The 14,238-nt window shown below is 38.1% G+C and overlaps 1 protein-coding gene across 7 annotated transcripts in view; it reads right to left on the bottom strand.

Moving 5' to 3' along the window:
* Positions 1 to 14,238, bottom strand: part of AKAP7 (A-kinase anchoring protein 7) — a 147,776-nt gene that overhangs the window by 22,469 nt on the left and 111,069 nt on the right. For 2 of the 7 annotated variants that reach the window (XM_082730938.1, XM_082730939.1), the window contains exon 8: positions 13,817 to 13,885. The exons of the other annotated variants lie outside the window; for them this stretch is intronic. In XM_082730938.1, the coding sequence (XP_082587064.1) occupies positions 13,839 to 13,885 (47 nt within the window). In that variant the 3' untranslated portion in view covers positions 13,817 to 13,838. The remainder of the gene's footprint in view (positions 1 to 13,816; positions 13,886 to 14,238) is intronic. 7 annotated transcript variants of the gene reach the window in all.

Consider the following 14,238-nt stretch of genomic DNA (forward strand, 5'->3'; position numbering starts at 1 on the left):
TGTCTGCCTTTTTCCCCCCACACATTTCAATCAAAAGCTTACTATTATTATCACTATTTTACCTATGAGGAAAACCAGGGGTCAGAAAAGCCAAGAGATTTGCCCAAGTCCATGCAACTAAATATGGCAAAGTCAGATAAGGATCTGATAATGGTAAATTATTCCATGATACTTCCTGTGATGTCTTTAGCACTGCAATGAGACTTCCAACTAGAAAACATTTATGATGCTTCCTGTTAAGCTATAGAGTCAGAATACCAGGACTAGAATCCTAGCTCCTCCATTTACTAGCTCTGTGCCCCTGAAATCTGCTTAACCCTTCCGAGGTTCACTTTCTTTATCTACGAACCAGGGATAACAGTAGTTCTATCCCATAGGGCTGTTGTGAAAATTAAGATAACAATACAAAGCACTCAGTACAGTATCCCGTTGTAGTAAGAATTCAATACAACTAGCTATTCTTACTGTTTTAACTGAAAGCTTTCAACTTACAAGGTTACAAGGCTATTTGTTAATGATCCCCTTGCTATACATTTCTGTAAGCAAATATGATATGAGTAAGCCACTCACTTTATAGAGTATGTTCCTTAAAACAATGTTGGAGTGATTGCAAAAAAGAAATTTATACATTGTTCTTTAGAGCTTGCATCTACGTTCTTCAACTGAATGACACTCCTTCTCAGGTACAAAGAAGAACTACTGCTAATTAGTCTTGCATATGAACCCTTCAGCAGACATAGGAACAGATCGCAGCGGAGAGTCAAAATCCTTCACCCTCTGAGTCTTGTTTTCCTAGTAGGGCCCTTTCATCCCTTGAGCCACATGCTTCTTTCCATCATTTGTCTGTTCGTCATCCAATCTCAAGAAGATGTGAGATAATTAGTGGCAAAAAATATATCCAGTAAAAAGTACACTATAAGTAAAAAGTAAAATCGACACCAAGAAAAAACACAAGTTATAACAGCAAGTAAAGAACAGAGGGAAGTGTAGATCACAGAAGTGCAGGTCATGAGATACATGAGTTGGATTCTGCGCTTCCCAATGTTTAGAATGAAGAGGGATGCACGGTGGTTCTCCTTGTCAAGAACTAAAGAGCACACCATGGTTCTTTCAGGCTCCGTGACTGACTGTGCCACTGCTAACCACCCCCACAGGGTTCCAGGCCACATCCATTTTATAATAATTGGCCCAAATCCTTTCTTCATTTATCACCCACCATTTCTGATAAGAGCACCCACTTCACTTCTCCCCTTCAGTTAACTGCTCATCTCATATTCCACATGACTCCAGCAAGGCTACTGGTCTACCGGAGCAACACTGGTCCATATTGTGCCCTGCGTAAATTTTTTGAAGTGCTTTCTCCTCAAAACACTTCATTTCTATCTCTTAAAAATTTTTCTTTCACAATATACAGCATTTACTGGTATATAAAAGTACTTCATACCATAATACATAAATTATAGTCTTTAATATGTATAGTACCCTTCAGGGTTGTAACCTGTAACTTCCTTCAGAAACCCATTCTGCTCAAAAGCGGACAGGTAAAAATGTTCCCAAGGGCAACTAGAAGTCATCTCCACCACAGAATGAAGTCTGGGAGGTTGAGAACACAGATGCTGCTGGAGGAGACGGAGGGCTGACCATGCCTGTCAGTCAGCTTCAAGGTCAACTCTACCCTTCTTCTTGTTTGTGTATGAGCCAGTAAGTTCTCCCTTTTAATAAAAAAAAAAAAAAAAGAGAATAAATTTGCCTTGATGTCTATGACTTCCTGGCATCTAACCTCTAACTGCTTGACTCTTTTGACTGCCCTTTTCTATTTCTGTTCTGACTGACTGATCCCAGATCCTTTTAAGGATTCCTCAGACTTTTCAGAACATTCCACAGACTGGCCTGGCCGCCTGGCACCTGAGCCTTTGGTTCCCTTTAATTTCCAAAGCCATGGAGAGCATTGCTTATCATTCCAAACACTAACCTCTGCCTGGCTGCAGGTGTAACCCCCACCGTCTAATTCACTGCTTGTCCCTCTATCAAGTGTTCACAGTGAACATCATTAATTTGGAATGAGAGAACTAGAGACGTCAAAATCATATGTCAATTATATCTCAATAAAACTGGAAAAAAGGAGACATATTCACCAAAAAATTCATAGTGTAAGTAAGATTGGTAACACTGCAGAACACATACTTAAACTTTAAAAGAGAAATTATTTTTAAAGGATTTCATAAACTGTTTATGAATTAATTTTAAAAAATTTTTTCCTAAGTTTACTAAATTGATCCAGGTGATAGATTTCCTTAGAAACATCTTAACAATTTGTTTGATTACTACTACCTATTTTTAAAATGTATTTTTTAAAATAGTCACATATCTGCATAATTTATAAATACTTGTGGTATATTATTATTATTATATTATAATTATATTATATTATATATTATATTATATTATTATATTATTTAATATGATTATATTATTTAATATGATTATATTATACATCATAATTTAATATGATTATTATTCTTGTCCCCAAAGAAATAAGGACCACAAATTGACAAACTGAATGCTTATCTTGGAACAATGAAAATAGAAGATAATGTTAAAACACAGGCAACCACTGTGTGCCAGTTACTGAATGACTGCCTCTCAGCTCTGAACCCACCTTCCTTATTCAGCTTTACGATACTGGACTCAGCAAACAGATTCTCCTTTGCCAGCTACATATATGCATGCTATGCATAGTCCCTCCAAGGTTGTACAGTCTACAACCCGTACCTTCTACAGCTTTTATACATGGTTCTTCCAAGAAGGTCCAGAGGGACAATGGTATACAAGGGGGAAAGGAACCTTCCCTTGGCTGTTTGCTCACTGTTCCCATGGGGTTGCCCCAGCTATGGCTTGTCCCCCTGCCGGCAGCCACTCCTTCCAGTTGCTTCCAGTTTTCATTTATTTCCTCTCTCCTGGAATCAGCCTCCCTGCCTTCCCTCAGAAAGAAAAGCAAAGCAGGCCAGTGTCCCCTCCTTCAAGGCCAGCACCCTAGCCTTCCAGGGCCTGGCTGTGTGCTCAAAGGTACCTCCTGGGAGACAGCAGCCCCTCCTCCAAGGCCTGAGGCTCAGCTCCCTGGGGTCCCTCCCCCAAGTGACCCTAGCCTGAAAGTCACTACCTATGTTTTCCTTCAGTATTGCCTTTTACTCTTTATTCCTCCAAAATTTGTTTACTTAATCCCCTACGTTAAATTCTCTCTCTGTTAAATAACCGGTGTATTTGCTGGACTGGATCCTAACTGACACAACTGTTTCTGTCTCTTCGCCCGACAGCGTGGTATTTACAGAGGACTAACACACGAACGATAAGAGCAAACAGCACCAAGTCTGGAGCAGCTGTAAGGCTAATTTTTTTTTTAAGAAAAACTGCATATTTCATGAACTTGCTTCCCCATAAAACAATTTATTATGCCTTTGAATTTAATATTCAAATTTCATATAGTTTTATGGATACATTTTTAGGTTCTATGAAACCTACAAACCTGTAAATCTAATTTTACATAGCAGATTAAGTAATGTAGAGTGTACAGTACACAGTAGTGGTACACAATAGCATCACAATGAATTGTTATCTTAAATTTCCCATACCCATATTAGAGAAAATTAACATAGCGTCTAAATTTGGACAAAATTTTTTCATAAAAATTTCATTTATAAAGACAATAGGCAATGCATCTTCACTTGTTGTCTCTAGGATTTATTGATACCAACTGCTCAAAGTTACTACTGAATTCAATATTTAATGTTGTGTATAGGTAATATAAAAACACATCTAGATAAGAACCCAAAGTTGCATATTACATTTCAACTTTAGTATTCATTTATTTATTTATTTGAGAGAGAGTAAGAAAGTATGGGGAGTGGGTGGGGAGGGGCAGAGGGAGAATCCTAAGCAGGCTCCACGCTCAGCACAGAGCCAATGCAGGGACTGATCTCAAAAATCAGAGTTCAAGGCTTATCTGACTGAGCCACCCAGGTGCCCTTACTTTTCTTTTAAGGCAAGTGTCCTGATCCTAAAGAAATGAGTTTAAAATAGTCATTTAATGGGTATTATAAAAAAATAACAAAGAAACATACATTTTTTTTCACCAAAACTTTGATCCTCCATTTAAGATGGCTTTAAATTAATAATTATTAATTCAAGGGCGCTGGATGGTACAGCTAGTTAAACATCTGACACTTGATTTCAGCTTGGGTTGTGATCTCAGTGTTGGGAGACTGAGCCCCTGTGGACCTCTGCGCTCAGCACAGTCTGCTTGAGATTCTCTCTCCCTGTCCCTCTGCCCCTTCCACTTGTGTTCTCTCTCTCTCAAATAAATAAATATATAAATATATCTTTCAAAAAAGGATTTCCTAATGCAAAATCTGACTATGATAATTTCTCTGTGTTTTTGGACTCCATGTCAGTATTTTCATTATTTAAAAGAAAAGCAGAGTTACTGCTAAGTTGACCCTTGAGCAACACGGGTATGAACTGAGCAGACCTAGCTTATATGCAGATTTTTTTTCCCATAAATATATATACTGTACTGTAAGTATATTTTCCTTATGATTTTGTTAATAACATTTCCTTTTCTCTTGCTTATGTTATTATAAGAATACAGTTTATAATGCATATAATATGCAAACTATGTGTTAATCAACTGTTTATATTATCAGTAAGGATTCTGGAAACAATAGGCTATTAGTAGTTAAGTTTTTTGGGAGTCAAAAACTATATACAGGGGCACCTGTGTGGCTCAGTGGGTGAAGCCACTGCCTTCAGCTCAGGTCATGATCCCAGGGTTCTGGGATCGAGTCCCGCATCAGGCTCTCTGCTCAGCGGGAAGCCTGCTTCCCTCTCTCTCTCTCTGCCTGCCTCTCTGTCTACTTGTGATCTCTCTGTCAAATAAATAAATAAAATCTCAAAAAAAACCCAACTAAATACAGATCTTTGCACAAGGAGTCACCACTCCTAACCCCTGTGTTGTTCAAAGGTCAACTTATGAGCGTTAGAATCCTCCTGTTTATTTTTAAATTCTTCCTATGTTTATATATTTGCATATGTATTTGTGTAGAGATACACATCTATAAATATACATAGCTGTATCAGAAAAAAAAAAAACTAGAGTTATTCCGAACATAATTAAAATACTAGTGAGTTTTATACATCTAAAATCACCAAAAGAAAATGTGTGAGAACATACACCCACTGTCCTAATTCTGCCCTGCTGAAACCATAATAATTCCTTTCCTTCCATGTTAAAGAGTCCTCCAAATATTTCAAGACAACTAGTTCATCTGCCTTCTTTCCTCCTAGCTCAGCAGCCATAGTCCCTCAGCCTTCCTCTTAGGATGTGGTTTCCAGGCTCTTCACCAACCTGGCCTCCCTCCTCAGGACACACTCCCACGTGTCAGAATGCAACTGGTACAGATCTAGAGAGAAGGTCTTAGATGAACAGATCATCTGGTTGCCATTTTATTAGCTATCATAAACATCAGTCAAAACTCTGAACAAGCTGAGCTTCACAGCTAACTTGAGCTGAATGTTTTAAATGCTTGGAAAGTGTGAATTTTATTTTTGCTCTAACAGTCAGATGTAAGACATCACAGTGAAACTTGCAGTAATTTACATGGCATATGTCAACACCAATATTCTAACCACAAGACAAAGGAGAGGTGGTAGGGAGGGGTTATAGGATCATGTAAAAAAGTGGGTCACCATTTTCCATTGGATCCCTTCTTCATTACCAACTTCATTACCAAGTAGGTGGCTCTCTCTCTTGTGGGAATGTGAAACCTTCTCTCCATCTACTCCAAGCATCCTGTTTTCATGGCACTTTCTCTCAGGCGCTACAATTTCTCTCTCTGTCTGTCTCTCTCTCTCTCTCTCTCTCTATATATATATATTAGGCTTACAAATGTACTTGAATAAACTCACAAGTTTTGGGGGCAGTATGTAGAAACAAAATTATAAACTTCAAATAATAAGTTTTTGACTCAGCCTTTAGGAAAATTAACATTCTTTATAACCCAGTTTCCACAGACTTTAAGCTAAAACTATGCTTGCTCTTTTTATTTTCATCATACAGTTTTTGTCTATGACTACTTCCTAAGAGCAGAGAACTTGACTATATAATGGAAAGGCTGGTTTTAATAATTCCAAGTCCTGTTAACTTGTACCTCTGGCAGTATAAATGTTTGTCATAGGAAACTTTATTTTCTAAAATGTTTTTTTGTAGGAATGGTGTTTGCCTGCGTCAAGCTGTAACCACTGCCTGTGACAGGGGTTGGAGGCAACCCCTACTCTCAGCGGCAATTAACTCATTCTCCCTGGACTTGGCAGACACTGCCACGTAACTTCCCTGGTATGGAAGGGGTGTGACTTTGCTTGTTTGACCGAGAACACCAAGACTTTTTATCTTGGCTTTTTCCACTCAGGCCACAATAAACACTGGGATCCAACAAACGTCTTTTTAAAAAGTCATGAAAATTAAAAAGAAATCCTCCAGCATAAGAAATAACACAGAGAACATGGGGAGATGGAGAGGAGAAGGGAGTTGGGGGAAATCGGAGAGGGAGACGAACCATGAGAGACCGTGGACTCTGAGAAACAAACAGAGGGTTTTGGAGGGGTGGGGGTGGGAGGATGGGTGAGCCTAGTGATGGGTATTATGGAGGGCACATGTTGCATGGAGCACTGGGCTTGGTACATAAATAATGAATGAATATGTGGTGCATAAACAACGAATTCTAGAACACTGAAGAGAAACTAAAAAAAAAATAAATTAATTTTTTAAAAAAACTAAAAAAAAAAGAAATCCTCCAACAACAGGGACCACGCATCATCATTGCACCTTCCCTAACACCTGGCTCAGAGCTTTGAAAATGTATGGTGCTTAACAATATTAGTTGAAGTGGATGGAATTACTCTTCATAACAGCTCTTATTTGAAGCTAAATTTCACTGCCATTAAAATATAACATGAAAGTTCAGAAGAAATCAGAGTTTTTACTTCTTCTTTTTGAGTTTTATTTCTTCACCAGATTTGTAAATATTTTTTCCAGAATGGGTCTACTCTTATAGATACAGAGTGTCCTCTATAATAGTATCTGAAGTCTCTTGGTTGAAGGTGACAGAAATTTAACTCAAGCAAGTTTAAGCAAAGAAAGAGGAGGATGTAATGCTTCATGCTCTAATGAAGAAGGCCTTCATCATAGCAGAACTCAGAGGCTCAAATATTATCATGAGGACTGGCTCTTTCTCTTTCTCTGGCCTCCTTTCTTCTTGCTGGTTTCATTCTCAGGAAGACTCCCACTGACTCCCTACCATTTGGCAATCTTGTGTTTACATCTTTTCCACTCACTACCCAAAAGGAAGACAGACCTTCTCTCAAGTCTTAGGGAAGACTCCCAGTGGACTCTGTTTGGACCACACATCTTTCCTAAAACAGAGATTTAGGCATCCTGATGGACAGACCCCAATGAGAAGGCAAGGGAGTGTCCCAAGGGAAAAAATGCCACACCGATAAGTCTACTCAACAATTCAAGGCTTGAAATTATAAGTCCTTTTTTTCTCCTTCTGGGCATGACAGAAATAAAACCATGGTTCTGCCAAGCTGACTTCTAAAATGACTATAATTATACAGTATACTCTCATTTGTTACAGAGAAATGATATTTACTGGGTCTATTACATGCCAACGACAGTGTCAGACATTTTTATATATGTTAGCTTATTTAATTCTCATAATGTGTAGATATTTAAGACAAAGGTACAGAGGCTGAGAGAGGTTACATAGCAGATTTTAGAACCAAAGATGTAAGCTGAGTCTCTCTGCCCTCAAAATCCCTTTGTTTTCAGCACTGAGAGTTTCAGGGCTCTTTTGGGTTTCTTTACTGTGAGTATCAGAAATTTGCGGATGAAAGCTGAAAGACCTACATATTAGGCAAGGCCAACTTAATTAAAAGGAAGGCAATTATCTATAGAAAGTGATTTATCAGATGCCCTGAAAGAGTTTTACTAGTTGCCTGAAATTTCTCCGCTAGAGATTATTTTGGACTTAGTCATTACTGCTGCTTAATTTATTTTATTATTTTACTACAAATACTTCCCAAGAGCACTTGGGATAATGAGCCTTGCTCAAATGCAAATGCCCCAGGAAGGGGTAATACAGGAAGCATTCTTCTATTCGCCAAAACCTTTATGTACATCAGATTCTCCAGTCCTTTTTCCCTTGGCCCTCACCCAGGAAGGAAGACATAGGGACAGGCCACATCACACTGCTCAACAGGACATCTGGGCAGAGCTCACAGCAGCCAGTGATGCACCAGAGGCTGGGAAAAATTCTACAACCTCTGTACTCCCAATGAAAATTACTCAGCATTGATCAGACAATCGAGGAAAACTGTAAAGAGGTCTGATAACAGTAACAAAAAGCGATACAGTTACTAGATAGCCTATGAATTAGCAAAGGGGATTTGCACTAATTTTCCTCCACTTAATTTTAGAAACATAAACCTCTTGGGTAGACATTATTTAGTAAAGGAAAAATCTAATCTTTAGTGACTGTGGTTAAATGCTTTCTATCACACACCCCATTACTGGTGCCGCCACAGTATTACCCACAGGAATCTTACACAAAATGGAGTCTCTGGTTACACAGAGCACGGTTGGCTTCACTGTGCTTTCCTGCTTCAGAAAGGGGGCAGGCCTCAGGTCATGATCTCAGGGTCCTGGGATCGAGTCCCGCATTGGGCTCTCTGCTCAGCAGGGAGCCTGCTTCCTCCTCTCTCTCTCTCTCTGCCTACTTGTAATCTCTCTCTGTCAAATAAATAAAAGAAAGGGGGCAGGGGAGTCCCAGGCTACTCCCAGCTCTTGGTCCCCCAGCACCTCTGGACAAATGTATCCGAGAACTCCTCCAAACTTCCCCCTCTTAACTGGGGCAGTTAGGAAGCATTTATGTTTTAACTGTTTCTCTTCATAAGCAGTTTTCTGAATGATCTACCTGGTACAGTACCTGACATACAGGAAGTGTTCAGTAAGTTAAAAAGAAGAAAGGGGGACAGAAGAAGGAGGGAGGAAGAGCAGGGAGAAGAAAGAGCTGCATTCTCTCTATCATATTTCTTTCTTTGAGTCTTAGTTTGAAGGGACAAATGGGGAGAAGCTCGATAAACTTTCAAGATCATGGTAGTTCAAGCCCTGCTTCTTAAAAATGAGGAAGCAAGGCCCACAGAGGCTGGTAATTTCCCCAGTGTCAGACTGTTAAGAGCAGAGCTGAGTTTCTCGCCCACTTCTCCTTATGCCCAGTCCTGTGCTCTTTCTATAGTAAAAACTTCATGCCAAGAGACAGGCCATATGTTTTCAACAGGCAGCAGCAGAACGGGAGTTCCACTGTGTCCCTGTGTCCAAAAGCATTTTTACAGGCCAGGAAGGAGGGTGAACATTGTTGTCCGCTGGTGGCAGTTTCCCTATCACACACTTCCTGGGATACCTACTGGAACATCTAAGTGAGAACATATTAAAATCCAAAGTTCTTTATAGGTTATGGTATTAACCAGAATCGTTCCAAGTTCTGTCCTCTGTCTCAGACAGACTCCCATTCCCGCATACTTGTAACAGAAAATGTGTCTCATTCTCTTCACTATCTCTTCACTAACAAACATTTAGAACACGCCTCCTTTTGGTAACACACTATGTTAGCCTCTGAAGCTATGAAGAGAGGTCTAGAACATGGGTCCTGCATGTGCAGCACTTGAAATCTGTGAAGAGATAGAATGCACGTAGGAAAGAGAACCTCAAAGTCGGTGTATCTAAGTACAAATGAGAGGAGCAAAGGATAAAGTTACAGGATTTCCAGGAAGCTTCCAGCGGATTAGAAAAATCTAAATTTTGAGTGTAACTAAACAATATCCACCATGGTAATTAAGGTTCAAAAATATTAGTCACCAGACATGAAATTAACAATGTTTATCTCAATTCATATATTAATGTTGTAGCACCAAATTCCAAATCATCAGAAAGAAACCATCTTGAGATTGGCTCATATTTATGAAACAAATACTATTCTGGTAACTCATGTCAAACAAAAAACTATATTGAGAAATATTTCATATATAAAAGTAAAATATGTATGTATTGTTAAAACACACATTTATAACCTTCCAACAAACAAAAGTCCAGGGCTGGATGGCTTCACTGGTGAACTCTACTAGACATTCCAAGAAGATTTAATACCTATCTTTCTCAAAGTCTTCCAAAAAATCGAGGAGCAGGGAAAGCTTACAAACTCATTTTATGAGGTCAGCATTACCCTGAGGCTAAAACCAGACAAGGACACCATAAAAACAGAAAATTACAGGCCAATATCCCTGATGAACTTAGATGCAAAAATCTACAACAGAGTATTAGCAAATGGAATTCAACAATCCATTAAAAGGATCATCTATCAACATTAAGTGAGATTTATTTCAGGGATGCAAGGATGGTTCAACATCAAATAATGTGACATTAATGAAACGAAAGGTAAAAATCATATGATCATCTCAGTAGATGCAGAAAAAGCATTTGGCAAAATTCAACATCCATTTATGATAAAAACTGGGTATAAAGGAAATATACCTCAACATAATAAAGACGATATATGACAAACTCACAAGACTAGGATGCCAACTCTACAGTTTTGGAAGTCCTAGCCACAGCAATCAGACAAGACATAAAGAAGAAATAAATGGTATCCAATTTTCTAAGAAAAGACTGAAACTGTCACTGTTTAACAGATGACACAACATTATATAGAGAAAAAACAAAAATGGATACCCCAAACTGTTAAAACTAATAAATGAATTCAATAAAGTTACAGTATACAAAATTCAAATACAACAATCTGTTGCATTTCTATACACTGGTAACAAACTATTAGAAAGAGAAATCAAGAAAAAAAATCTCATTATAATTAGATAAAAAAAAAAAACCCTAAAAATAAACTGAACTAAGAAGGTGAAAGACCTGTATGTACAGTGAAAACTCTAAGACGTTGATGAAAAAAACAACAACAACAACTGAAAGCAATACAAATAAATGTAAAGATATTCCACAGTCGTGGACTGAAAGAATTATTATTGTTAAAATGTTCACACTATCCAAAGAAATTTATGGATTCAATGCAATCCTTATAAAAATTCCAAGGGCATTTCTCACAAACTAGAACAAATCATCTAATTCTAATAAGTATATGAACCACAAAATACCCCAAATAGCCAAAGTAATCTTGGGAAAAAAGAACAAAGTTAGAGGTATCACACATCCTGATTTCAAACTAGACTACAAAGCTATGGTAATAAAAACCATATGATATTGCCATGAAAGCAGACACACAGATTAACAGAACAGAACAGAGTAGAAACAAACCCATGCATATGTGGTCAATTAATTTATGACAAAGGAGGCAAGAACATACAATAAAGAAAGGACAGTATCGTCAATAAATGGTGTTGAGAAATTGGACAGTGACATGCAAAGGAAAAAAGAGAACCACTATCTTGCACCATATACAAAAATTACCTCAAAATGAATTAGACTCGAATGTGAGACCTAAAGCCATAAAACTCCTAGAAGAAACCTTAAGTGATAAGCTCCTTGACAATTACATTAGTGATGTGGTTTTTGGGTTTGACTCCAAAGGACGGGACAAAAAAAATAAATAAATAAACAAATGGGACTATCTCAAACTTAAAAAGCCTCTAAAAAAAAGAAAAGAAAAGAAAAGAAAACAAGCTTCTGCACAGTCAACAAAATTAAAAGGCAATCTACTGAATGGGTGAAGATATTTGCCAATTACATATACCATAGGGGTTAATATCCAAAATATATAAAGAACTCATACAATTCAATAATAACAACAAAATCTTTTTAAAAATGGGTAAAGGATCTAAATAGACACTCTTCCAAAGAAGGCACACAGATGGCCAATAAGCATTTGAAAGATGTTTAACATCACTAATCATCAGGAGGAAGCAAATCAAAACCACAATGAGATATCACTTCATACTTGCCAAACTAGCTATTACCAAAGAGACAAGAAATAACAAGTTTTGGTAAGGGTGTGAAGTATGAAGTTTCCTCAGAAAATTAAAAATAGAATTATCGTCTGATCCAGCAATTCCACTTCTGAGTATCTAACAAAATACATAAAAACACAAATTTGATAAAATACATGAATGTTTATGTTCACTGAAGCATTATTTATAATAGTCAAGCTTTAGAAACAACCTGAGTATCTGCTGATGATGAAAAGATAAAGAAAATGTGGAACACACACACACACACACACACACACACACACACACACACACGGAATACTACTTAGCCACAAAAAAGAACAAAACAGTACCATTTGCAACACCATGGACAGCCCTTGAGGGTGTTACACCATGTGAAATAAACCACACAGAGAAAGATAAATACTGCTGATTTCCCTTACACGTGGAAGCTAAAACCAACCAACAAAACAAAACCCAGACTCAACAGATACAGAGAACAGACTGACTGGTGGTTGCCAGAGAGAAGGGGATGGGGAAGTAAAATGGGTGAAGGGTACCAATAGGTACCAAACTCCACCAATAAAATAAACAGCATGAGGAATCCATTCAATAATACTGTGTTAACTTTGTCTGATGACAAATGGTAACTAGACTTAACAGTAGTTATGATCCCAAAGTACACACATGTCAAATCCCTATGCTGTACACACGAAATTAACATGCTTTGTATGTCAGTTATACTTCAATAAAAAGGCACATACTTGGAAAATTAAAATCTGGGTCTTACAGAAATACACCCTATTTTATTTTCAGCATCACAAAATATCAGGGTTAGAAAGTAACCAAGTTACCAGTGTATCCATTCATTAGCTGTTCCGTTCACCCTTACACACCCCTAGTTATGGCTTCTCATCCTATAAAAGCAATATACTTCTCATCCTATAAAAGCAATATACCACATAAAAGCAATGTACTTCCAAATGGGAAAATTTGCAAAAGGGGAAGAGCCAGTGGAATGTTTTCTAATTCATTACAGAGGTCTCTGTCTTTCGTGATTAAGTTTTCTTTTGAGGTCTACTTCATGAGACTGTTGAAGTACATGGTCAGTAAGCCTGTGCAGTAACATTCCTGTTCCTAGACATTCCCTCCAGAAAGCTCACCATGAGATATTAGATAATCCAAAGAAAACAAATTCTATGTAAGAATCCACCAAGAAATACTAGATTGACAGTATCTACAATATCTGTTAGACAGTATCTACAATATCTGTTAATCCTACAATATCTACAGTAATGTTTCACACTAAGTATGTTCCTGTGTAGCAATAGAAAGAGTTTTAACTTGCAATAAATGCACTTATTAATCTTGCAAGAAACATGCATTTATTATCAGCATGTTCTACTTATTGTGGCCCCAAAGCATACAGCTCAAGAAAATGCTTATAGCTGGGATTTAAACAAAAAGGGTGTAGTTGCTTTGTGTGGCATTAACTGAGAAACCATGATGGGTTCTACTCTATTTGACAATTCACCCCATTAACAAGATTTCTGGCTATGCATGAAGTTAACTTTTCACACAAACGTAGGGCCCTTGCACAACTAGTTGATTAAACAATCATCTTGTTTGCGATCAATAGATTAAAATAGTAACACTAACAAATGAATGAAATGGGAATACTTTCCATCTACCACCACCACCAAGGCTCAAAGGAGGATACAGCAGCAGTGGGAGGGGACAAGGAGTTACTAAATCTTACCACTTGGCCAGCTGGGTATATCCTATCTGTATCTCTGCAGGACGGTAGAGGACGGGCTTTCCAACTCACCTGTGTTTTGAGAATGACATCCACAAATTTAAACTCTCACCCAAACCTCATGTAGTGCTCCCTAATTTGAGCCACTCTGAGGAGGTATATCTCCGAGCCATCATCCCTTATAGCAGAATTGAAGGGTGCAGGCCCTCGCATTTTTGGACTCTGCCTCTAGTTGGTCCCCACTGAGCATGTGGCTCAGAGCAGGCTAACTAGGCTGCAAGGTGGGGATGCAACGATGAACAAGACCCGGGGGTTACTGTACAACCCAGCAGCAGGATCAGAAGAATGCTGGGCCCTCCCAAGCATCTCCTGTGGATTCTTTTACCTGTAACCAACACAACTTACAGACTGGCTATCTATAGCTA

The sequence above is a fragment of the Mustela nivalis genome (assembly GCF_964662115.1).
Source record: "Mustela nivalis genome assembly, chromosome: 5".
Classification (NCBI taxonomy): domain Eukaryota; kingdom Metazoa; phylum Chordata; class Mammalia; order Carnivora; family Mustelidae; genus Mustela; species Mustela nivalis.